Source organism: Cricetulus griseus, chromosome 5, assembly GCF_003668045.3.
Source record: "Cricetulus griseus strain 17A/GY chromosome 5, alternate assembly CriGri-PICRH-1.0, whole genome shotgun sequence".
NCBI lineage: Eukaryota > Metazoa > Chordata > Mammalia > Rodentia > Cricetidae > Cricetulus > Cricetulus griseus.
The window spans coordinates 77781603-77809548 of NC_048598.1; the positions used below are offsets into that span (position 1 = coordinate 77781603).

The 27946-nt window shown below is 38.8% G+C and overlaps 1 protein-coding gene across 2 annotated transcripts; it reads right to left on the reverse strand.

Annotated features, from left to right (window-relative positions):
* Positions 1 to 349: 349 nt before the first annotated feature.
* Positions 350 to 27733, reverse strand: Vps4b (vacuolar protein sorting 4 homolog B). 2 transcript variants are annotated; one of them, XR_003485764.2, is made up of 11 exons: positions 27499 to 27733; positions 22126 to 22237; positions 19796 to 19952; positions 17583 to 17650; positions 11724 to 11843; positions 9066 to 9222; positions 8606 to 8754; positions 7569 to 7650; positions 4896 to 5115; positions 3178 to 3344; positions 350 to 1773 (listed from the first exon to the last, which is right to left on the reverse strand). XR_003485764.2 is itself a non-coding variant. In XM_027417866.2 (11 exons), exons 1-11 carry the CDS (start codon positions 27523 to 27525, stop codon positions 1672 to 1674), a joined length of 1335 nt encoding a protein of 444 aa, XP_027273667.1. In that variant the 5' UTR covers positions 27526 to 27678; the 3' UTR covers positions 350 to 1671. The 2 variants fall into 2 exon arrangements, 1 of the variants encoding a protein (XP_027273667.1); XM_027417866.2 differs by having other exon boundaries at positions 3178 to 3318; positions 27499 to 27678.
* Positions 27734 to 27946: the final 213 nt, after the last annotated feature.

Sequence of the window (27946 nt, forward strand, 5' to 3'; positions counted from 1 at the left end):
TAAGAGTTGCCCTGTCTCTTCATAGCCAAAGAACACTAAGACACTACACAAACCAATTCATTTAGAAAGAATTTACAGTCGTTCTGCCAAGATAACTTGCAGCTCTCATACAGCAGCTGTTGAAGAGAATAATTTTAACTTTCTTTTAAAGACAGGGTCTTGCAATGGAGCCCAGGCTGGCCTTGAACTCAGGAAATTACAGGTGTGCACTTCCAGCCCTGATTCTTTCATATATACTCATTAATAATTATAAATTATTTCTCTTTATCCAATTTATTCTTTTAACCAATTTAGACATTGTCTTCTATATAGAAGATCCCAAAATAAAGAATACACAAGATAGCCAAAAGTAGGTTATAGCAATTTACTTCACATAAGAACAGTATATTTTGGGCCTATGATTTTCATTGAATATCAACAAAAATAATCTGTACAGAAAACCTAAAGGCAATCATATAGCATAGCATGTAAAATGTGCAAATATACTTTAAAATGTAATTATTGTGTATGTAGCACTTGCAAGGTAGAACTGCATAGCAATTCTAGGTAACCTAGTAATTGTTTGCATGTAGTCAATGCAAATGTCCAAGGCACAACTCAGAGTTGGTACACAAGTGTGTGACACACACCCTCAGATCATTTATTTGAAGACATTAAAATAACATGATGCTACATTTAATGAGACATCAGTTTATCTCTAAAGCTTCATAAAATACCGCACTGATAATGTTTGTGTGGCTAAGACAAACTTCTCCCTGAACTTAAAAGTGAAGGCAAGGTTCTCCATATCTTGTATTTAAAAAATTATATATATATATATATATACATACACACCCACATCATACACAGGAAACATCCTAAAGTCCAAAGGGAAGCCATTTTCTTATTATTAAAGGTTCCCATTACAGTATTTTATAGCAATTCTTTAAAAATGTATACTTCTTTACCACCTCTTTTGGGTAATCTTGGCTACAAAAAGACACTGAAGTAGACAACCTTCTTCTTCAAGGTGAAGATGATGACTAACTTAGAAAGTCTCTTGCACAGTGAAAGGTGTCATGTGGTTATAAAAGCCTGCTGCCTTTTGAGGAATCACTTTAATCTACACAGGAAGAACCAACCCACTGCAAAGTCAACAGTAGCACTGGCTGTGGCGCAATCCCCCAAATTCATCACAGTGTTCTGCGCTTTACCACCCATCCCTGAGAGTAAAGATTCTACCATTTTTAATTTTTAATAAAGTAATAGCTTTACATTGATAAGAATGCTTAAAGATTTTTTTCAAGATATTTATATATCATTAGCTTTAGCCCTATTTCAATTTCCTTAAAAAAAAAAAAAAAAAAGGACGAAGGAAAGAAAAGTCATTGCTCTTTGAAAGCGTGCTCATAACACTAAATACTGCATATCAAGCTCAAGGCTCTCCTCACTGTTTCAGTTCTCTGCTATTTTTCATACCACTGCTCACTTCCTTACCATTTTACAATTTTTGTTAATTAGAGAATTTAACAGGTAGTATAGGAAAAGTACAACCCAAACTTAAAGGAACACTGAAGTGAGATGTATGTTTTCCTGTGTAAAAGAGTTTTACTGGAAATAATCTGAATGTCATCCAAGAGTACCTACAAAAGAAAAGAAATGCAGTGTAAACATGTTCTTGCTGTCTTTGCACTAGCCTTCCTGGCCAAAGTCCTCTGTAAACTTCTTCAACTTCAACAAGTCATGTTCATTGACGGTTGGCTTGGTGCTGGTCAGTGACCGCAGCATATCCCACTGTCAGAGAAAAGAGGGCATTAACAATGGACTTAAGACAGTAAAAACTGTTATTAGTTACTAATTTACAGGAAAAAGGAAAAGTCTGCAGCACCATGAGCTCCTAACAGAAAATCCCTTACTCCTCCTCTGTGTACCTCCGGGTGCTCTTCACCTATTTATTGCAAGGACAATACTAGCAGCCTGGGGATCATAACCTTCCACAGTCTAGCCATGATCTCATTCCTGCCCTAACTCTTTCCCTTCAATAAGAGGTCTGCTTCCCACTAAGGGTAACTCTGAAGGAAAATGGTAATTTCTCAAGAATTTAATAATTTCTTACAATCTCTGTGGAAATTTGTAACTGAAGCAGCAAAATCTGAAAGTCAAGTCTACTAGCTCTTCAATAAGAGAAAATCTTCTATATTATTCCAATCCTTCCCATGAAAACTGCATTTTGTAGTAACAGCACTATATTCCTTTTGAAATGTACTTACTGAATCACAACACTCCTTTTTGCTACAAAAACACATTTATGTACATCACTCAGTTTTACTTAGATGAAGCAATGCTACAGAGTAATGAGAATTTTTTAAGTTAAAACTAATAATGAAACTGAAAATATGCTAAAATCAGAAAGTCATTAAAAATAAATGGTTCCTGTAAAATTGCATGGCAACTGAAATAAGGAAGCACTCTAAATTATTATGAATTCTTCAAAGCAATACAGAACACAAAAACTTAAAAATCACCTAATCTGGGGGCTGGAGAGATGGCTCAGCCGTTAAGAGCACTCCTTACTCTTCCACAGGTCCTGAGTTCAATTCCCAGCAACCACATGGTGGCTCACAACCATCTGCAATGAGATCCGGTGCCCTCTATTGGCCTGCAGGCATTCATGCAAGCAGAACACTGTATACCTAATAAATAAATCTTGAAAAAAATCACCTAATCTATCAAGAACTAAAACAAAAGGGATTTCTGAATAATCAAATAAGCACCAATGAGATGCATACATACACAGACATCTATGTCTGGTGTCTGTCTATGAAGCCCAATGAAGTAAAACAAAAGCAACACTATTTATGAACAGTATCATACAAGAGTTGATATTTCTGGTTAATTTTGAACATGTGAGATTCAGGGAAAAACTCACATTTTATTTAAGTTCTAACAATATTTTATGCAATATACTTGAGAATTTTGTAGATGACTTATAAAGCCAGAAAACTGTGCTTAAAAATATAGCCTTTCCAGCTAACACAAGTCTTACAACTTAATTATTTTACATCTAAGCACGATTAATATTTATAATTCCTCAAGTATTAAATATAAAAGCCTGATCATAAAATTCTCTAGCTGATGTTACAGAAATGAATGCTTGCTCTTTGACAAACTAGTGTATAAAGATTTAAAGTGTCCCACCATGGAAACGACTGGCTCCAAGAGTTTATCTCCAGGGACATCCATCCATGTCATTTCCATAGCCCCAGGATCTCCTGGAGAGCAGGGGGTCAGCAGGTCATTTACAATGCAGTTTGGATCAGATCTTGAGGGTCCACGAACCTGTAATCACAGTAACTTGAATTTATCTGAATAAATGAAATAAGAATTAAGAGTTTTTGTCATTATCAGGAAAGTTAAAAATACATTAATTTTTATGTTGTATTAAAATGTTTACTCCAAGAAAAATAGAATAAGGAAAATATGTTATCATTAGCTTGATTTAAAATATTTTAGATTTTGGTTGTTTTAAAATTTTTCTTTATGCATTTCTATAGCTTGGTATTTCATTTATACAATATTTATGCAACTATTGGGGTTAGAAAGAAAAGATGCTCTGAAAGAGAAGCAGTTACTTCTGGCTACCCCTTCTCTTACTCTCCTCTGATGTTTATTAAATGGCAGTCACCTTACAGACCAAACACATATTACAAAATTCTCCAAAGTTGCTCTCTTCCGTGGCTGAAAAACTTGTGACATTTTGCAGGACTACTTAGTCTTAAATTATTCAATATCTATATCTCTTTTAACACAAACTTAAAAACAACAACAAAAAAAACTTCATGTGTGGTGGTTTCAATGAGAATGTCCCCCACAGTCTCTTGTATTTGAATGTATGGTTTCCATATGGTAGACAGTTTAGGATGGATTAGGAGGTGTGGCCTAATTGAAGAGGTATGTCACTGAGGGTGGGCTTTGAGGTCTCAAAAGTCCACGACAAGCCCAGTTTGTGTCTCTCAGCCTCCAATTTGCAGATAAAAGGAGGAGGGATAAGCAAAGGAGTCAAGACCGTGCTGGAGAAACCCATAGAAATAGTTGATATGACCTAGTGAGAGTACAGAGAACCTAGTCGTAAAGCTGGGAAACCAGCATTGGACCGAACCAAGCCCTTTGAATGTAGGTGCCAGCTAGTAGGCCTGGGCCATCCATAGGACCTCTAACAGTGGAGCCAGTGTTTATCCCTAGTGCACATATGGACTTTGGGAGCCCATTCCCTATGAAGGGATACTATTTCAGCCCAGATACATAGAGGAAGGCCTAGGCACTCCAACAAATGATGTGACAGACATTGATGATCCCCTGTGGAAAGCCTCGCTATCCTTGGGGGGTGGGTTAGGGGGGAGTTGGTGGGAGACATGGGAGGATGGGGGGATTGATAGTAAAATAAGATTATTTCTAAAATAATAATAATAATAATAATAATAATAATAATAATAACAATAATAATAATAATAGAAGGATGACTCAGAAATGCCTCAAATCACTTCATAGAAAAACAGTACTGTAGGACCATGAATAGTCTTCACTAGAGAAATTTCTCCCTTCCCCTCTCCTTCTCTCCCACTCCCCTCTCTCCTCCCCCCTTCCTTTCTTTTTCTGGTCTTTGGAGACTGGGTTTCTCTATATAGCCCTGGATGTCCCAGAAATGGCTTTGAAGTCACACAGATCCACCTGACTCTGCTTCCCAAGTGCTGGATTAAAGGCATGCACCTTCATTCCCATTGAATATATTTCTTACATACACCTACTTATTATCAAGTAACATTGAAGCCATTCCAACTCCTTTGAGAAACAAGCCAGGGACAATCCTGAAGCTTCATTTTAAAAGCACATGACAGGAAAGACTAAAAGCTGCTTACCTTTTTGAAATGAGTAGCCGACTGAACTTTTCTAACAGGCTGCATAAGTGCATCTCGTACAATGATACTTATATCTGCTCCTGAATAGCCATCCGTCTTCCTCCCAAGTTCTTGAAAGTCTGCTTCTGTGAGGCTGTTCTGAGTGCTGCCCAAGTGCAGTTTAAACATGGCTGCACGGGCATGTGCTTCAGGCAAAGGGATATAAATACGTTTCTCAAATCTGAAAATAAAAGAAAATTTACAAGTGGTATTAAATATATATGCTTAGTTTCAATGTGAAATTTGAATACTTAGAAAAACCATGACATTTAGTTAGGTATTCTCAACTGCACCAAGTTAGGGTGAACACCACCACCAGGGTTAAACATCCATATATTTAAGTGCATATGCACACACAGATACCTGCCTACTTCAAGAGGAGATTGGCTATGATATACCAAAAACTAAAATCAGAAGCAAAATAGTCAGGAAACAAATTTTGCCTGGTTTAATCTTCCACATGCACCTTTTAGATCATTTTTGGCTGTTTGCTTCTGGAATTCATGGCATAAAGGCAGGTCTCACAAGATCTGCACTCTCTACTTGTGATAAACAGTAATGACTCATAGTATAAATTAAGGATTACCATAATTCTCTTAAGTTAAAAATTAAAATCTTACAGACTAAACAGTACACAAAATGTTCTTTTCACTATCAAGTTCATTCTGAACAATCCTGTACTATGCATCATAAGTAGTCTATTAATAATTTTACTTGTTGTGGTGGCTTGAAAGGATATGGGCCCAAGGGACTGGCATTATTAGGAGGTGTGGCCTTGTTGGAGGAAGTGTGTTACTGTGGAGGCAAGCTTTGAGGTCTCATATATGTTCAAGATACTGCCAACTGTTACAGACCACATTATGTGGCCTACAAGATGTAGGACTCTCAGCTACTTCTCCAGCACCATGTATTCACTCATTGCCAAATCCCACCATGGTAACAATGGACTGAACCTCTGAACTGTAAGGCCCCTCAGTAAATGTTTTCCTTATAAGAGTTGCTGTGGCAATGGTGTCTCCTCACAGCAATAGAAAGCCTAACTATGACACTTGCCTTCATAAAATCCAGGCATTTGGAGACAAAGGAAGTAAGGAAAGACATTTTTTTTTTTTTTTTTTTTTGCAGGCTCACCGTGGTGGTGATATTTTAAAGTTTCTCTTACCTTTACATTGGCTTACTTTGGAATCAAGCCACTTTCTAAAACTGCCTAACACAGTTGCTCTGGTGGTATGACAGAATTTAGCATTCTGTCAAATCAACAAATGAAGGTGATAAAAATGGCACACACTTAAGTGCTCTTTTTATCATGCAATTAAAGAATGCTATAGGGAGCTCCAGAGCTGTTAGGAATCTATACACTGTTTCTATAGCTGAAGTTTCAATTTCACCTTAAAAAATGACAGACTTTTGTTGTTTTAAACAGGGTATATATAGTCTAAACTGGTCTGGAGCTTGCTCCATAGGTGAAGATGACCTTGAGTTCTTGGTTCTCCTGGCCTTCTCCTAAGTGCTGAGATTACAGATGATTGCCACTTCTCCCAGTAACAAACAAATCTTAAAAAAACAAAACAAAACAAAACAAAAACTAAAAATCTATCTTCCTTGCCAAGCATGCTAGCTCATGCCTGTAATCCCAGCATGTGGGAGAGGATGAAGGAGGAGGTTGCTACGAGTCGATGCTAGCATGAGCTACAGAATAAGGAGCAAGAATAACAAATTATTTTGCCATGGACACCAGTATGGTCTCCAGTGGCAGTCCAGCCCACGAACCTCAAAATAGCTTCACAAGGCAGTACAGACCACAGACATCCATGTGGTCTTCCGTGGTAGCATGGACCATAGGTAGCATGGCCTTCTGTTCTCTGCTCTCTCTGACTGTAAAGGGCAAGGAAGGTTCTTTTGCAGAGGTATCAATGACTGTAGACTCACAGTTGACAAAAACAGACATAGAAGGCTTCTGTGAAAACCCCCACCCCCAAAAGTAACAGCCTAGACAGGAAGCCATAGAAGAGAACTCTGTAGCTCTCCACAGTTGAGGACTTCTGGCAGATGTGGAGGTAGAAAAGGACTCAGTTTTCTCAGAGTTTGACAATGTTCCAGTAACTATATGGACAACACAAATTGAACTTGTCTTTTTTTTTGGGGGGGGGGTGGTCACAAGTGGGAGGACAGACCTTTGAGACTGGAAAGTGAGTGTGATCAGGATACATTATATGAAATTCCCAAATAATCAATAAAAATATCTTGTTTGGAAAAAGAAAAGGAAATCATTTTGTAGAACTTTATATGAAGGATTTTCTCAGAGATACAGACTGGTTTTTTTTGTCAATTTTGAAGTATCATTCCTCCTAAACTTATTCAAAACTAAAGTTAAGCATAGACACCAAGCAATGTACTTTTCAAAGTGGAAGACTCCAGTATATAGTCTTCATTATAGCTAGCACACAAATAAGCAATGGCCATTCCTTGATCCCCAACACAAGGGGAGAAAGAGGGCTAGGACTAATTAATAAAAAGAATTAAAAAATAAAAAAAGTGAAAACTTATCAGAATAAATTCCTATAAAGGGAAGGGACATTATCACTTATTTCTACACCTCTGGTTACAAATAAGATGCTTATTCTATCATCATACCTTCGTCTAATTGCAGAATCCAGAACCCAGGGTATATTTGTAGCTCCCAGAACCAAAATACCATCATTGTCCACACCAACTCCTGCATTAAAATAGGTAATGTTTTAAATACTAATTTGATGCTCTCTCTTTTTTTTTTAAGTTATTAGTGTATACTCAGTACAGGTAACACTATTACTTAAGGACATTTTCATAGATTTATGTAAGGCATTTAGATCATACTCTCCCAATGTCCCATCTCTTCCCTTCCCATTAGTTCTTTTTTGTTCCCTGAGGCAGTTTCTTCTACTTACATGACATATAGATACACATATGTTTACCTTTCTCATAAAATCCAGCAACCACAAGTATGAGCAAACATGATATCTGTCTTCCTGAGAATGGCTTAGTTTGTTTAATAAGCTTATATACAGTTATATTCATTTTCTGCAAATGATAATTTCATTCTTTGTGCGTACACAATACACACACAGGTACACACACACACATACATACACACATTTTTAAATCTACTCTCCACTCTGTGTTTGTATGTTCCATTAAGGAAGATAGTGCTTTATGTAACACTGAAGTACTTCATCTTCATCTTTACAAAAACTATAATCAAGAACCACACTGCTCAAGTACCAATCGTACTGTCCAAAGAAGCAAATCTCCTAGATTATGAACACATACTATTTAATATTCTTTTCAAAATATTCTTTCATGCAGTTCCCTGGTACATAAGTAGAGATATACTCTATTTACTAATATCTGTGAATCCTATAAAATAATTACAAAAGTGATACATCCGTGCAGGGAGTGGTGGTGCATATCTTTAATCTCAGTGCTTAGGAGGCAGAGCCAGATGGATTATTCATGAGGTTGGCTTGGTCTATGTCAGAAGTTAAAGTCAAGCCAGGGCTACATAGTGAGATCCTGTCTTAAAACAAAAACAAGAATGGTAATAATAATTTTTAGAGAAATTCTACTTAAATTCTTTTTCCATTAATGGTTAAACAAGAATCAGAAACTATCTTAAAAACCAGTAATACTACCTTGCATTTGAACCAGGAATTCGGTCTTAATTCTCCGTGCAGCTTCACTTTCATTTTCACTTCTGGAACCGCACAGAGAGTCAATCTCATCAATGAAGATAATGGAAGGCTTGTTCTCTCTGGCAAGCTGGAATAAGTTCTTAACCAGTCTAAAAGTTAAGAATAAATGAAGCTGGTACAAAAGGACCACAACAAGGCAATATACCAATATTATAAAAACCACAAAGACTAAAGGCGTAGGGGAGAAAACAACTAGATATTAGATAATTCACTACGTTATATACACACAGACACTAGCACATGCACACATATAAGTGCATACACACCCGTACTAGCTTTTTTCCTACAAAATAAATTCCCAGCTTGAGCTTGACAGAGAAATGAATACCTATATTATATTCTTTCCCTGAGTGTTTAGCAATGGTATATGAAACCTATTAATGCATAGAATGACACTTACTTTTCACTTTCTCCCAGCCACTTAGAAACAAGGTCAGAGGAAGATATAGAGAAAAATGTTGAGTTGTTTGCTTCCGTTGCAACAGCTTTGGCTAAATAGGACTTTCCTGTTCCTGGTGGCCCAAATAATAGGATTCCTCTCCAAGGTGTCCTCTTCCCTACAAATTGTATTAGAAAAATATGAGAATTTCCATACTATTCATTTCAGTTACTGCAGACATTGTCCACGCTGAAGAATAATGTAAAAAGATCTTCATTAGAAAGCTATCAGTAAGCTTAAAAAGATAGCCTGGCGTTGGTGGTGCACGCCTTTAATCCCAGCACTCGGGAGGCAGAGGCAGGTAGATCTCTGTGAGTTCAAGGCCAGCCTGGTCTCCAGAGCGAGTGCCAGGATAAGCTCCAAAGCTACACAAGAAACCCTGTCTCGAAAAACAAAAAACAAAAAACAAAAAAAAAAAAAAAAAGAAAAGATTAAGAAGATAGTTTAAAATTCATCAGTCTAAGCTATATGTTAAGTGTATGTGACTTGCTATGTCTAGAAACATCATCAAAAACACATTCACAAAAACACTGACCTCCTAATAGGAAGTTCATTTACTTGCTCACTCATCTGTTTAACCAATGTATAGAAACCACAATGCATGATACAGACAAAAGGATTTCTGCTCCCCAGGGACAGAAAGTTCAGTTAAAGGGTACTGTTCAACACTAGACTAATGCAAGAAAAACACAGCCACAGAGCAGGGCAACTGCAAAGTCTTGCTTCTAAATATCTGTCACCTGTGGAGGATGACAGGGTGCGAAGCTCACAGTCTGGAGTGCTAACAAATTCCTGATTTACCACAAAACACAGGCTACTGTGACAATCAGCAACTTTAATCACTGGTAATAATATGGGAGGTATCACTGTAAATCCCATTTCTGCTTAAATGAAACAAGGAGGAGGGAAAACTGAATCATTTTTTTTTGTGCCTTAATTTGGGTAATCAGAAATTATAGTACTGCCTAAAATACAGTAGTAGGCTGTATAGAATTACAAAACATAAATTTAAAAATCCACATACAAACTGCAGGTAGGTATTCACTGTCTGCAGCAGAACCATCCCTAGATGACTAATGCAAAAACTAAATACTATCTTGATTATAAAAACTTGATTGACTTTTACTTGTATTCTGCTTTTCTCTTCCTATTTAAAATTTTTATTTTATATGCATTGGTGTTTTGCCATGGATGTTGGGTTCCCTGGAACTGGAATTTCAGACTGTTGTAAGCTGCCATGTGGGCGATGGGAATTGAACCCCCCCCCCCCATCCTCTGGAAGAGCAGTCAGTGCTCTTAACCACTGAGCCATCTCTCCAGCCCCGCTTTTCTCTTCTAAATGCATACACCTGTAAGGCAGTGTTGCCCTAAGTGGGTACTCGGTGCACAGAACACTGGAAGGATTGAAAATAATATTACGTAGTGTATACTTTTTAACTGATTACCTTTTAAATGTATATTAAATAGACACTTTTTATTCATGGTCAATAGTAAGATTTTAAAAATAATTATAATCAAGTAAAAGTAAACAAAATTTGAAGTTCAAATATAGGCAAAATCTCTGTGTATGAACTGTGTGTATGTCATATCCAGAGTTCAACCAGACTTCTGAACCTTTCCAGGATTATAATACTAACTTTTATAAACTATCAGTTTTATATACCTGAGATTGGGCTGTAAGCAGTGCCCTGAAGCTAGGGAGGTTAGATGCAGCCCACAGCTTCTTTGTTCTATCTGCTCTCTGTGACTTTACCGTTTGAACTTACTCAACTTTGCAGCTGACAACATATGTGTTCTCTACGTGAAGCAGTTTGTTTTCAAGAGGAAAAAAACCTCTGTGTTAGACCATGGGTACAGTCACATCACAGCCACAGCTACTAGTCACAAAAAGGACAATGTAAAACCATCTGGCACAGCAGATGATCACTTATGCCGGAACTAGAGCTTGGCCTATGGTCAGCAAAGTTCTCTTCACAGCTCAAGAAGTGCTTTCTTTGTCCCTAGAGGGTGTGCATCATCTGAGGCAGTTATGTAATTCTTAACTCCTCATTTTAAAAAATGGAAACACTTTGAAAACACATTACTACTGCACAAATTCAGATAAGGTCAGAAGATAAAGTTCACTGTAATTATATTCCCTAGTACTTATTAGCATTTTAAAACCAATCCATTTGCATTTACTTATGGAATCAAATTGGATGTTATTATAACTTCCTTTCTGATCCTTATAATAGATGTGGACATCTTTCACTAAATTATCATGTGGATTGCAATTTATTAATATGGATATACACTATATTTTAATGATTTTGTAGTATTCCAGTGATTTATTTATTATATACATATTATTATTATATACATATTTATTAATATGTATATACACTATATTTTAATGATTTTGTAGTATTCCAGTGATTTACCTTTGTAAGCCCTACTGGCTGACACTTAGGTTATTTTGCAAATATATATATGAAAAGAAACATCTTTATGAAGATAGATGTACTACATTTTAAATTGTCAATTCAAGATAATTCATGATATGGAGACATGAACTCAAAATGCTCTACCTTAATCACTAATATGTTTGAAATAAAAAAAAAAATTTAGAAGCCATTTCACCTGTAAACAGATGAGGAAATTTAATAGGCAGAATCACAGCTTCTTTAAGTGCTTCTTTGGCTCCTTCAAGACCAGCAACATCACTCCACTTCACATTTGGTCGCTCTATAACAATGGCACCTACAAAATATTGGGTCACCTTTAAATTGAGAAAGACTAACTCAGCAATGTTAGAAAGCAACATTTAAGAATAACACTATCACAACCCCAGAGAAGCTAGATAACAAAGAGGACTCTAAGACAGACATACATGGATCCCCCTGCAAAGGGGAAATAGACAAAATCTCCTGAATAAATCAGGAGCATGGGGGGTAGGGGGTAGGATAGAAGGGGAGGGAAGAGGGAGAGGATGGAAGGGGAGGGGAAGGGGAAAGCGGGGAGGAGAGGAGTCGGAGAACAGGAGTGAGCAGGATGATTGAGTTGGGGTAAAGACAGAAAGGGAGAACAAGGAAAGAGATATCTTGATAGAGGGAACCATTATGGGGTTAGCTAGAAACCTGGCACTAGGGAAATTCCCAGGAATCCACAACTAAGAACCTACGAACTAGTGGAGAGGGTGGTTGAACTGTCCTTCCCCTGGAATCAGATGGATAACTTCCTTAATTGTCATCATAGAACCTTCATCCAGTAACTGATAGAAGCAGATACAGAGATCCACAGTTAAGCACTGGGCAGAGCTCCTACAGTCCAGCTGAAGACAGGAAGGAGCGATAATATAAGCAAAGAGGTCAAGACCATGATGGGGAAACCCACAGAAACAGCTGACCAAGTGGGAACTCACTGACTCCAAAATGACAGGTGGGGAACCTGCATAGGACAGAACTAGGCCCTCTGAATGTGGATGACAGTTGTGTCTTGGGCAGTTTATGGGACCACAGGCAGTGGGACCAGGATTTATCCCTAGTGCATAAACTGGCTTTTTAGAGCCCATTCCCTATGGAGGGATGTCTTGCTCAGCCTAGATATAGGGGGGAGGGTCTTGGTCCTGCCTCAATGTGATGTGATGACAGACTTTGCTGACTCATCATGGGAGGCCTCACCCTCTCTGAGGAGTAGAAGGGGGAAAGCTGGGGGGGGGGTAAGCGGGAGGCAGCGAGGGAGGGGGAACTGGGATTAGTATAAAAAAATAAGAAAATAAATAAAAACAATGTAAAACTGTAAACATTTTTGGTACTAAGACTTTCTTTGAAGTAGTGTAATGAAGTTGTTAGAAATCACTAGGAAGCAAGAATTTAGGTGGTTGGCTGAGCAGCTGTGGACAGGACTCAATGCCTACATTTCTGCTCCCTCATTAGTGAAATGAAAATATTACTATCTGGTCAAACTACTTGGGGTAGCACAAGGATCAGGTGACACAGTGAGTACAGAGTCATGTACTGTACTTCTTCAGTGGGGCTGGCTTACTATTTCTCTAGTTAACACTCTCTGTCGAGAATAGCAGAGAGAATACACTTCAGCCAAAGACAGGAGACAAGATGAGGAAAGACAGAAGGAATGGAAATGAGAGAGGAACAGATAATGGAAAAGACAGTGTGTGCTTAAAGATATGCAATTCTTCCTTGAGATTTGCCAAACTCTCTATCTGGCTTTTAAATAGAACTTTTTTTTTCTTTTTAATTAGAACAAGTTACTTAAAGGGATGATTTAGTTTCTCAAAAACTATAGTAACTGTTATAGTAAGAGTCCAAGAGAAGAGTCCTGCAATTAGTAGAAGAAACTTTAACTATTTTCATCAAAAGCTTTTCCAATTTTCTAGTACACAGGAACCGCTTTATTATAAATGACTAAACAGCCCAATAAGATGAGAAGTAGCCGCTCTACACTGGAGAATGGCTCAGTCAGCAAAGTCATGCCATATAAGCATGAGGCTCTGAGTTCAGATGACTCTCCAGCACCCACTTCAAAACTGTGGTGGCATGTCTATAACCCCAGCTCTGGGATTACAGAGACAGGAGGATCCCTGGAGCTCACCGTCTACCAACAGATAAGCTCCAAGTTCAGTAATAGAGCTTGTTGCAAAAACTAAGGTAGAGTGATGCCTAGGAAGATGCCTGAAGTCAATCTCTGGCCTCCATACACATTCACACACATGAACATACACAAAAAGATGATAGGTAGTTGTTTAAGAACACAGACAACTCCATGTACATCAATCACCGATCATGATATTACTTTTAAACCTAATTTATTGTTGTTAGGAATTATCACCTATGATTCTAAGCCTATATTTGGTAACTTAACTTTCCTAAAGTATAAAAATCTTTAGTCACTAAGCTAAAACTAATTAAAACCATATTTTGCAATCTAAAAGTTCAGTTTGATACACAAAAGTCAATGTGCATTGTTTATGTTCCATTAAGATCAGTAACCTCATGGTAAAAAAAAAAAGTATCTACACCACATGATAGGGCTTCATTATTAAATGAAAGTGAATCCTTTTTATCCATGTGCATCATCTGGCTAACTCAAGATTTTCATGTAATCTAATACCACAAGAAGCTGAAGAAACAGTTCAGCTGGTAAAGAGCTTGCCGAACAAGTGTTGAGAACTGGAGCTAGGATTCCCAGCACCATGTAAATGCCAGGTGGATGTGCGATTGCATGTGATCCCAGCATGTGGAGATACAGAGGGTCTCTGGAACAAGCTGGCTAACTAGACTACACTGAATGGTGAGCTCTGGGTTCAAGTGCAAAACTCCGCCTCAATACACAAGGTAGAGAATGCTCACAAACACAACAATCACTTGCTCCTACATACACACACATACTCTTCCCAACATGTCAAGAGTACTAACACACATGAACACGCATGTACATATGCATATACACCTCCTTGACCAAGTATGCATAATATATTCTCCCCCTCTATTTTTAGAGACATGGTCTCACTATGTAGTTCTGGCTGTTTGGAACTATCTGGCTGGCCATAAAACTCACAGAGTTCTGCCTGCCTTGGCCTCTCAAGTGCTACAGGAGTGCTCAGCTTATTCCCATGTTTAATATTTTTATTAAAGTTTAGAGGTGACTTTGCAATATTTAGTTGTGAAAGATTAAGTGCCAGACAAAACTTAATGGTTTATAAAACTAAAAGGGCAAGGTAAGATTACTGAAAAATATAAATTGACTCTACTTCCAAGAATATAAATGTACCGTTTTTTTTCATTACACCGTATATTATATTTAAATATTATTTAGGGGCTGGTAAGATGGCTCAGTAGATAAAGGCATTTGCTGCCAAGCTTGTGGATCCAAGTTTGATCCCCAGAACTACATGATGGAAGTACAAAACTAATTCCTGAAAGCTATCCTCTGACTTCCATACAAGTGTTGTGGTACACATGCACACACCACACACACAACAGGAACACACAATAAATAAATACAAAAAATTAAACTCAAACAGGCATTTAATCCTACAAGTCCCTAAATTAGCTAACAAAATTAGCTAACAGAAAATTCATACCATAATCCATTTTAATCGCAACAGTCATATATTAAATACCATAGTCCAAAACACAAGTAAAATGTTAAAATATTATTTCAGGAATAAAAAATTTTAAAAATTATAGAATGTGTGTGTCTGCATGTGTAGATGTGCAGTCTGTGTGTCTTGTGTAGAGGCCAGAGGACAACCTCAAGTTCATTCCTCAGGAGCCATCACCTACTTTATGAGACAGCTCCCTGGCCCAAGGCATAACTGGCAGGCTGGGCTGGCAGGCCAGCATACCTGAGGCATCTACCTAGCTTCACCTCCCAGCACTAGGATTATGGATGTATGCTACCATGTCTGTCTTTAGTATGTGAGTTCTTAGGCATCAACCCTGGTTGTGTGGCAATCATTTTACTGACTGAGCTATCTTCCCAGTACTAACAAACAAAGATACTAATCCAATAACAATCATTACATTAAAAAACAAAACAAAAAAGAAAAAAACAAAACAAACAAAAAACAAAGGACAAAAGCCAGGCATGGTGGCACATACTTCTAATCCCAGAACTTGGGAGGTGGAGACAGAAAGATCACAAATTCAAGGTCCTTAGCCACATAAAATTTAAGGCCAGTGTGGGCTATGTGAGACACTGTCTTCAAGCAACAACAACAAAAAACCACAAACAAACAAAAATCCTCACAGGAAAGGCTAAAGGTCCATTCACATTCTATTTCATTCTGAGATTACAAAGGCTTCTACATCTAACTGTTGTTTTAGGATTTACAACTGATAGGAATTTACAAATATCTCTGTTAAAAACTCTAATTTTCAAAATTGACTATATTATATGGTCTACTTTTCACTTGGGGTAAGGGAATGGGTAGGGAGAAACCAAACTAAACCAGCAAGGTAAACAGACAGGAAACAGTTTCTTGCCTTACAACTCAAAAGGTCTACTTAGTGTAGATCAAAATTGACAGTTTGTACAGTGAGCGTCCTCTTACTTCAGGCAGTGCAGTGCACCAGGGTAAACTCAAAGTTCCCAGGAACTGTATCTGTCTGCTACAAATGCTACAAAAGTTCTTGGGATATAAAGAAAAAACAAACCAACAACAACAAAAATAACCCTATTTTCAGGGGCTGGCGAAGTGGCTCAGTGGTTAAAGAGAGCACACTGTTGTTCCAGAGAAATCCAATTTGGATCCCAGAACCCATATCAACAAGTTTACAGCTGTTGACACTACGAGCTCCAAGGAGATCTGAAACCCTCTTCTGGTCTTTGTGGGCATCCACTCACATAGACAGATACATACACATAGATAAAAAAAAAAAAAAAAAAAACTAAAACCAAAACCCTCTGCTCTCTAGCATAGTTAATTATAGTTTTCAACATATAGTTTATAGTATTCTCTCACACATCCCAGTGGGGTGGGTAAGAGAGAAATATTACTAAAATGAAAGAAGTAGTACATCAAGGTTAGAGGTCTAAGACTACACCCACACCCACACAAATTCACTATCCAGTAACCAAACGGAGCCTACAACATGGGAATCCTTTTGTTAAATATGCTGTTAGCTAAGACTCTAAGGTGCAAATACGTACTACCAATGACTAAGCCTTTTATTTGAAAAGCCATTAGCTAACATACAAAAGAACAATCACATCTCAGCAATTAAAGAAACCAACAATTAAGTAGATAGCTTTTTAGATACTCTGAGCTACCATTTATCAGACCTTTAGAATTTATTAAGATCTTTTTGCATTATCTTGCTTTCCTTTCCCTGAAAGAAATGTCTATTTTCAAGATGGGGACTCAGATTCTGAGAGGTTGGAGAACTTGCCCATAATTTGAAAGCTTTTGAGTGGCAGACCTCAGAGTGGAATCCAAATCTGTGTTTATGGCTACTCCATTATGCCACTATATTTTAGGACAGCAGAATCAAAGAGCCTTGACATGTGTAGCAGATAAAAAGAGAAAAGGATATATAATGCACTAAGCATATCTGTGAACACTGGAAAGTGGGGGAGAAGAACAGAGAGAAAAGGAAGCACAGATCAAATGCAGCAATGGCAGTAGAATCAGTGTAATTCCTAATCCATTCAGTTCCTTGGGCCTTGTAGTGTGTTAGTAAGTGTCAATGCTACCTATTTTACAAGGGGCAAATAAATGAAAAAGAGCGACTGTTGGCAGCTCATTAAAGGCAGATAGGAAAACAAACCATTTTTTTTTTAACTTCATTGAAAACAATAAAATATTAAAAAGACTTGAGAGTAAATCCTGGTCTGGAACCAAGCCAGTATGCTACCCACCAGCAACCAAAGCCATTTTTTGAAACTCAATGAAATAGAGGGAAACAAAACAGTTCAAGGAAACAATCCATGAGTCTTTTCAATAAGAGTAAATTTAACAATGAAATCCAGAGTAACCTTGAAGTTGATTCTGTAGTTTCTTTTTTTCAGGATCATCAGATTCTGCTTCCCCATCACTGTCATTCCTAATGAAGAGAATTTAATATATGCAAAAGATCACTCACTGCTAATAAACAATGCAAAAGTGAAAGAAAGATAACCTAAAATGTTTAAGTAAAAGACGTTGACATTAAAAATTATTTTTATTTAAGTGTTCCAAATGATGCTTTTAAGAATATAAAACAGGAAGCAGGCAAATAATCAATAGGGAACTATGCACTGGAAATGAACAAGACCAGGATGAAGTCAGATACACCTCCATCCTCATGATATACTTGTGCATTTATGTATCCACAGGTTGTATGCCCCATACTATTCAATGAGGGACTTAAAATAGAGTACAGGAAAGTTGTAAGAAACTACAAAAACATCAGGACCAGGTCAAACATAACTCAACAAGACTTGATGCTAGGAAGAAAATGTACAATACACAATTATCTACAACATAACCCTTTGCCTGAGGTTCCAAAAAATAGAAAAAGCTTCCTAGTGAAAATCTTCTGAACATACAAGAAAAATGGCCAGCCTACTTATGTTGATTACCTTTTGTCAACTTGATACAAAGCTAGACTACTTGGGAGAAGGAAATCTCACTGAGGAATTGCCTTCATCACACTGGACTGTGGAATATGTGTGGCACTATCTTGATTGCTGATTGATGTAGGAGGGCCCAATCCATTGTGGGCAGGTGAGCTTGGGCTATATAAGGAGGATGGCTGAGCAAGTGTGGGAATATCTGGTGAGGGGTGGTGGTGGTGGTGGTGGCAGCAGGATCTCTACTTGAATATAAAATTCCACAGGTATGAATTCACTCTATGTCCCCATATGGTATCCTGGGTAGTTTTCCTAATGATGGGAACTCAAGGTTGATTCTCAAAATTCTGTAAAGTAATCCCTATAAAAATCAGTAAGTAAGTCCAGTCCTGCTGCTTGTAACCAAGACTGTTATTTAGTAGAGAAGACTGGCTCTCCCTTAACAGGCAGCCATGGCAGAGCAGGTCATTACAGGGTCCTCACTAACACACCACATGTCCCAGCAGACAGGAAGACCAAATATTCCTGCTGACAGAAGTCTGTGATATGTGGAAGCCCCGTATGTTCATGATGAGTATGTGCATTTCATGTACAGAATATAAAATACTCTTGGCAAGTCACAGAAACTCTGTTTCCTAACCATATCTTAACAGAGAATATAAAACTCGGGGCTTATAATTCTCTTCAAACTCTGCCACACAGAGTTAAGGCAGTCAAATCTAAATTTTATACTTCTCCTGTCCTTAACTTTGGCAATTCCTAAAGAAGCAAAATTTCAACATGAACAAACATGGGCGGGGAGCACTGACTATAGGGCTCCATCCCTCATTCCCTCATGACCTTGGGCATCATCCAAGAAACCTGTTGCCTGCAGAACATAAACTGAGAGCATCATAGGTTCCAGATCTCACCAAATCCTCAGTGCTTCCAACCCAGGCAGGCCACATCAACCCAGAATCTCATTTTCCTAATGTGTCATCAGAGCCATGCTGGCACCCATTCATAGACTCAAGGACAAATCTAGCTACCGCATGTCCTCCCTGCTTAGCAGAGCTGGGAATGCATGCACTAAATGTATAGTAAATGCTCTTTACATTTGTGATACCTAGGTGCACCTAGGAAGATATTTAAAAACTGGAGCTCACTGTTCAAAAACTGTGCTGTTGCTTTCTTCACAATGGCATAATGCAAATCCACATTTAAAAAACCCTTTGCATAAAATAAAAATTGACATTATTGGAGTTCATTTTCATTTTGTCCATAGGGTCAGATTTAATTCACAGGTCACTCCAACTGAATGTCACGGTTTTGTTAGTGCCATGCCCATGGTGTTTTCCCAGTTACCTGAAAAGTCAGGGAGGTATAAACATGCAATAAGCACAGACTAGTAAACTTTGATCTTTGAAAGACTTGATGGTAAATATTTCTGGGTTTTGTGGTTTCTATTGTAACCACTCAACTCAGCTGCCTGAGATGACAGTAAATAAACTGTCTCAATAAAACTTAATGACTAAAATGGGCAACAAGCTCACTCTGGCCCATGACTCATAGTTGGAAAATATCTGGCTTAGACAAAAGAAACCTATAACCAAATAAGAGGTTACAAAATGTAAAATTGAACACTTTAAAATACATACCCCTTCTCATCAACTGCACTGGACTGTTCCTCTTTCACGGGCTTCTGTGGCTTCTTCTCCTTTTTCTTCAAATACTCCTTCAGTTTTTCTGCTCTATCAAGGTATTCTGTACACTTGGCCCTGATACTTTGCTTGGCTTTATCACCTTGTGCTTCATCTGTAGAAGGGAACGAGACACTATTTCATTAGCATTTGTTGTGGTCTGAATATGAAATATCCCCACAGGCTCGTGTATCCAAACACTTGGACCCCAGTGGGTGATGCTATCTAGGAAGGTTAAGGAACAGTTAGGAGGTAGAGCCTTGCTGGAGAAACTATGTCACTGGGAGTGAACTCTGAGTTTTTTGGGGTTTTTTGTTTGTTTTTGTTTTTCGAGACTGGGTTTCTCTCTATTGCTTTGGAGGCTGTCCTGAAACTCACTCTGGAGACCAGGGTGACCTCAAACTCACAGAGATCCCCCTGCCACTGCCTTCTGAGTGCTGGGATTAAAGGCATGCGCCACCAGTACCCGGCCAGATTCTGAGGTTTTATGATTGGACTCTATTTCCCATTCTCTAGTTTCCTAAGTGTTGGTGTTCTGTGATCAATTAGCTCCCTGACTCCCAGACTAGCCTCACACTCCTGCTGCCATGCCTTCCCTGCAATGACAGGCTGGATCCCCTCTGGAACTGTATGTAAACCACAATGAGGCTTTTCTTTCCTAACTTGTTTTCTGCCACAGTATTCTATCACAACACCAGAAAAGCAACTAATATAGTATTCAACAGAGAAAAGTTCAAACTTAGAGCTATTCTTTTAACTAGGAATTTCTATGACACAGGAGAAGGAGAAAGCATTGCTAATTCATTGTGTCCAGTGATTATCACACCTTTTCTGTTCCTTCTCTCTCGCTCTGTTACAGGATGGAAGCCAAAAGTGGGTGTGAATTTAAAAACAAAACAACAACAAAAAAACTTCAGAGTAAAATGGTAGATATTTTAAGTTAATGTTATATAATCACAAAGTATTTAACAGTCTATAGGTTTCAAATTCTTCCCTTTAACAGTTTGTAGATAGCTGAAAGCTGTCTTACATAAAACCAACCACAAGCTGGGTGTGGTGGCACACACCTGGAACTCTGTGAGTTCAAGGCCAGCCTGGTCTACAGAGTGAGTTGCAGAGCAAGCTCCAAAGCTACAGAGAAACCCTGTCTCGAACAGCAAAAAAAGCTGGGCGTTGGTGGCACACGCCTTTAATCCCAGCACTTGGGAGGCAGAGGCCAGTCTGGTCTCCAGAGTGAGTGCCAGGATAGGCTCCAAAGCTACACAGAGAAACCCTGTCTTGAAAAACCAAAAAGAAAGGAAGGAAGGAAGGATGAAAGGAAGGAAGGAAGGAAAGGAGGAAGGAAGGAAGGAAGGAAGGAAGGAAGGAAGGAAGGAAGGAAGGAAAACAAAACTAAACAACCAAAAACACACAACAAAAAAACAACCATAAGAGACAACACACAACTCTGAATGTAGAATAGTGACTACTAAAGGCTGGGAAAGCAGCAGTTAGAAAAATGGCAGCTGGATTTGCTCTCTGTACACTGCAGGCATATGTTGATAGATAAAATAAATACAAGTGAATAAAAGTTTTAAGATATAAAAGATAATCAGAAGTAAATCAGTAGTAACTCCATTAACATCTTTTGTCTGCTTTATTTCACAGTATACAAAGTGACAGAAATCACACACATTATATAGACCAACAACACAGTAGCCTTATTACTATATTAAAAGCCTCTATCATGGCTATTCTGAAATGTAGAATTGAACAATACAGGCAATGCATAGGCTTATTCTCATGTGTCTTACGTGTTATATTTCATTCACAGTTTTTCCCTTCCACTTAAATGGGAAAGCTCAAATTAAAATAACCCAATGCACTGAGTGTAAGATTGGTGATGGATCTTGCAGGTTTTCATGCACTTGTTTCTTAGTGTTGAATCTCCAGTTCCCAGAATAGAGCCTAGCACATGATAAACATCAAGTATGCATTTGTAAAATACATTTAATATCGCCCAACCTATTCTCACGACAAAATCATTTCCAACAGATGTTTAGGAGAGGATTAAGTTCAAATCATATAATCTGGATAGCTTATCTATAAAACAAGGTTTTCTCCATTGAATACATAAAAAGATACTGGGTTTGTGAAGTAACATCTACAACAGCTGTCACATCTGTTAGCAGTACTTAAAAGTTAGGAGAACGGGGACTTTTTCTAATGGGTGGTTTAGAGCTTTAGAATTCTTGTAATAATTTTTTCCCTTTTAGTGCACAAGTTTAAGTAAAATAAACATGCCTTACACTTAACGACATGGAGAAAATACTGAACAGCATGTTGGTAGAGTTGAAGGGCTTCCTCATAGTTCCCAGCTTTGTCTTCCTGGGATGCTTTGCTTGCAAGATCTATTGCTTTCTGTTTGAGGGAGGCAAAATAATAAACTTAGTATGAAAGCATAAATCTTAAGTTTGAAGCAAATAATATTCCCTCCAAAACACACAGTGAGGGAGGTTAGGGAAATTCTCAAAATTTAAATACTGCTGAAGAGGAGACATGGCTCTGGGATTAAGGGCACCTGGCTAGTCTTCTGGGCAACCAGGGTAAAATTCTCAGCATCCACATGTCAGATCACAAATGTCTGTGACTCCAGTTCAGGGGATCTGACATACTCTTTTGGCCTCCATGGGCACCAGGCACATACAGCCCACAGATACACATGCATATACAGAACACCCATACACAGAAATTTAAAGAATTTGGAAAAACCCTAGTGCTGCTTTGCTTGAAGCATAAACATAATACACAGAGATAAAAACAAACAAACAAACAAACAAAAATAACAACAAAAAAACCCAACTGAACCCATGGAGCAATGAGAATATTAAAAGGTCATTAAAATCATATTAAAAAATCTTAGTAGCATGAAAAGAATCTGAAGAACACTTTTTGATGATCTGACAAAGATTCATTTTCACATCTTTGTGACAGGAACTATTACAGAGATTAAATAGAGCCATACAAACATAGCCAAGGTGTTAAAGTGATGTAGAACCGAGGCTTTTAAAATGGTATTGTACCAAATGGGCATCCATGAGGGTACCAAAAAAAAAAAAAAAAAAAAGGAATCTTAACTTAAATCCCATGTGTATGTGTCTAGCAAAAACTAACTCAAAATGAGCAGACTTAAACCTATAGAAAAAACAAAAAAAAAAACAAACAAAAAAGTTCTTACATTTAACATCAAAAGCACAGTGTATACAATGAAAAGATGTTAACATGGAAAATATCAATTTAAAAATATCTGTTTTCTAAAAGATTCTAATGATGAAAAGACAGTACAGACTGGGAGAAATACTGTGAAGCATCAGACAAAAGAGAAATATCTACTAGATTGCATAAAGGGATCCTGAAGACATAACAGTTTAAAAAGAATCCATTAATGGGCTAGTGAGATGGCTCAGCAAATAAAGGGTCTTGCTACCCAGCTTGATTGAGAAACCCACACAGTAGAAGAGAACCAATTAGTCCTACAAGCTGTATTCACACAAAAGCCTGTACATTAATGAATTTTCCAGGCAGCCTTCAATGGTATCACTACTAAACAGCTATATAAATACCATCAAACACTAGGCAGCAGTAAAAAGGGATGGACTATTGCTATATAAGATGTGGATGAATCTTGAGGCTATTATGTTGATTGAAAAAAGCCAATGCTAATCGTTGAGTATTAATGGCTCCATTTATATACTGTTCTCAAAATGTCAACATCAGAGATGGGAAGTGATGAATTCTGCCAGGGAATTGGAATGTGAGTGAAAGAGAAAATGGAGGTTCAGTGTAGACTTAAGAGAAGCAAGTATACAGGGTCCCTCTGGAACTGCTCTGAAGTGCAATGCCTGTTTATGCGCTGGTTATGTGTTTAGTTTTGGACATAAACCTGTGGTGATAGACACACAAACACACAAAAGTACAAGTCAATCTGTGGAATGAGTAAGAGTTACAGAATGTGTCAACATCAATATCCTGATGTGATACTGTACTGGTTTTACAACATGCAACTAGGGGAAGGGTACACTGAAAATCTCTTCTCACTTTTTAAAACTTCATGTTGTCTCAAAACTGACTACACTTTTTAATTTAGGGGCTAGAAAAATGTCTCAGGGGTTAAAAACACTCACTGCTCTTCCCAACATCTCCATGGTAGCTCACAATCAGCTGTAACTTCATTTTCAAGAGGTCCAATGCCCTCTTCTAGCCTCCATGGGCATTAATAACACACATGGAGCACAGACATAATGCAGGCAAAGTACCAATACACATAAAATAAATTGTAATGTAAAATATTTGCAGACATATGAAAATAAGGAACTCAACTTCTTTTTCTTCTCTCCATGCATGCTTGTCTTGTATATTCAGAACCAGTTTATATCCATTCAGATAGACAACCTTGAACTCTTTACAAACTCCAGACTCCAACTCCCCCTCTCTCACTTTGTAACTGAAGGCACAGACTGAACTATTTTCTTTCTTAAAATTTTCTCTGCACCAGCTTTACTTGTGCATTTAAAGCAGTAACCACCCTAATTTGGCCAGTCACCACCTTCTACCACACAGACCTCTGTCTTGTAAATGGCCTCCTTTCGTTCATACTGGCTACCAGTTATATTTGTTACTGTGTGAAGATGAAAGTTTGATTCTGAAAGGAAAGTGTGAAAATGCCACTCAACTGTCCAAGGCCTTTCTGTTGCTTTCCATGTACAGTTGAATGAGGACCCACCATGGGACACAGCACACAAACTCCTGTGACAACCTGTTTCCATTCATGCTCCTTCCTTAGGCTCTGAGTTCCCGTCATCAAACTGCTGGTACAACCTAAACCAACTAAAGCTACACACATAACTGACATACAAAGAAGACCTATGCTATTGTCTCCCTGTAAAATTCCAGCTTCTTAAGGCTTCAGTGCCAGTATGGCCCTCCTGGTCCAACACACTCTCCAGAACCAACCAGTCTAGTATATACTTTCTGGATTCCTATGATCACCTGTACATGTTTCTAATGATTATATTCTGTTCTATTGGTTGCTTTCTGCTTTTATATAAACCATTAGATTTGTGTGAACACAGACATGTGTATATACCGGAAGTCACACACAGACACCAATTCCAAAAATCTTAATATAGTTTTATATGGACAACAAATATTTAGGACTGGGTCATCTGAGTGTTTTTTCTTTTTCTTTTCTTTGTTTTTTTTTTTTTTTTTTGAGGTTTAAGTCACATTCTTTTACTTGGAGTTTTCTCCATCTCGCTACAAGTTTTTTTGTTTGTTTGTTCTTTCAATTTCTGCATTTTTCTCTGCAGAAGGCCTTCACCATTCTCCTTTAAGGACCCAGAATTCTGCAGTGAAAGAAAACCTCAAACATGTAAGCACACAGACCTGGATTCAAAACTAACATAAACACCAATTAACTGTGTGTCTTCAGCACACCACAGCCTCAAGAAGGTTGAGTTTCTAACACCATGAAACTGGAGTAGCATTCACCTTGAGGAACTGTTCTGAGGATTCAATGAGATCACATCAAACACTGAGGCAATTACATTTTATCTGTCATCACATCACCTCTCAGTGAAACATTTCTTATTTGTCCTTGGAAAGATGAGCTACACACCCTTACTGGATGCCAAGCCACACTAGCTTCTAATTCAGCTATAGTATATATGGAACTTTTTGTTTGTTTGTTTTTTGTTTTTGTGTGTGTGTGTGTGTGTGTGTGTGTGTGTGTGTGTGTGTGTGTGTGTGTGTGTGTGTGCTCTTTTGCTTTTTGTTTTTCCAGACAGGGTTTCTCTGTGCAACAGACCTAGCTGTCCTGGAACTCATGGAATTCTTTTTATTATTTATTTATTTTGGAGGGTTTCTCGAGACAGAGTTTCTCTGTGTAGCTTTGGAGCCTATCCTGGCACTCGATCTGGAGACCTGGCTGGCCTCAAACTCACAGAGATCTGCCTGCCTCTGCCTCCCGAGTGCTGGGATTAAAGGCGTGCGCCACCAATGCCCGGCTGTCACTCTTTTTTTTTAAATTCTGTTGTTTGTTTTAGTTATTTGCATCCTACATTAGATTTAAACCATCTGTCAACAAAGATTTGTGCTTTGTTTCTTGGAGAAGTTACTTATTTCCCAGTTCTTCATCTAGATTTCCTAGGTTAGAAAGTTGAGAAGGCTGGAAAAAAGCTCAGCAGAAGCAACCACTATCAACCACTCAACAACCCTCTTCTTTATCGGTCCCATCTGTGCTTTTACTATTCATCTGGCTCACCAAAGAACATCTATCAATCCAAATCAAACACAATACATTCTGGTTATAGAATCAAACTACAAATGTTAAAAAAAGATGATGAATATTACAAAAGAAATCCTTAATATCCAAAGGAAAGCCTTTACCAATAAACAAATACATTCACACACACAAAGACAAAACCACCAAAAAAAGGCCCTAAATCCCCCAAACCAACCAAACTAAACCAAAAAACACCCCCCCCCAGCATTTTCTGAATAGGGTTACAAAAATTGGGGGAAAAGATAAACATACACATCAAGAGGGAACTCACTCTTAATTCTTAGAAATAAGCTATGGTTGCAATTAGACGTTAGTAAAGATAGCAAACACTTTTATAATCTCTTAGGCTAAATTTCCGGTTAAGAGCACCAGAAAAGCCCCTCCCATTCTTTGTGTGTACTGCTCTCGGTTTAAAGGACCATCCTTTGGGTGAATTTCATCAGAATCAATTATCCTATGTTAAGGAAATAAATTTACATTATCATTGCTAGTTATACCAAACACTCGACAAATACGTATTTGACAAACTACAGATATTTCGTTCTACTCTGCGGTAACCAACTAACCCACCAGGCTAGAACTCTTAGATACCAAGCCACATTCAATTCCACTGACAACTCGACCAAATCCCATGATGGGAGAGAGACAGTGTCACAAACATTTGTCAATGAATGCCGTTCCACGAAGGAGCAATCATCTTTTCCTAACATTAGCTATTTTAGGAATCCAAAATTTACGTGCTTTTTTTTTTCCCGTTTCCGGCGAGGGCAGGCAAGTAAAAGATAGAGATTAAAATACTCCTTGGTCCTATATCATGTAACGTGGGAGAACGTACATTAAAAAAAAAAAAAAAACATATTCCTAATGAATTCAGGGGGTGGTGTGCTGGCCGCCTCCAACCTCAGGTTCTTGGGCGGTTCTCGTATTTCTACTCACCGGACACCGGGAAGAGCTTTGTTCATCAGCAGGAGAAACCAAGACGACCCTATTCTAAACCGACCAGAGTAGCGCTCTTGCAAAAGTTTACGCTTTTCCTGTCTTCCTGGTAGAGAGACTGGAGAGCTTCCTGATTGGAGAGATCTGCCCAGTTCGGCCCAAACTCTACCGGTTTCTTAGTTCCCACAGACGGGGAGGCTGAGACGACCAGGCCAACCCATCTGGGCAGCGCCCCATCTTCCAATTAGGGTCTGCGCAGCCCCGCCTTCCTGGGCCCGGGACAGGGGCGCGGCCGTTCTCCGCTGCCCGCCCGCCCGCCCGCCGCCCCCACCCCTACCCATACCCTACCCCTTCCCCGTACCTCCCCGCCCGCTCTTTCCAGGGGCTGAGGAGGGCCGAGTACCTGGAGGTTGTTGCTCGTGGACGCCATGGTGGAGATCCGAGGCGGCTCCCTGCGGAGGAAGGCGGGGTGAGGACCGCGGCGGCAGCAGGGCCGTCGAGTCGCGCCCGGGCCACAGCCGCAGGCCTCCGGGTGCCGGTGGCGGAGACCCCGAGCAGCAGCAGCAGCAGCCGCAGCAGCAGCAGCAGCAGCAACCTCGGCTCTAGAGAAGGAACTCCACCAGCCGCCGACCCTCGCCACACAACTTCCGCAATCCCGGGCCCCTTTGGGCTCTGGTCCCGCCCCTGGCCCGGCACTTCCGCTTCGTCATCCGCACGCGCGCTAACCAGTCACCCAGGATGCGTCTCGCCACAGGTGAGCTCTCGCGAGAGGAGAGCGGGAAGCTCTCAAGATGCCCACCCAGGCCTGGCGGAAGTCAGGCCGAACGCCAGCTCATTGCGAATTCAGTCTG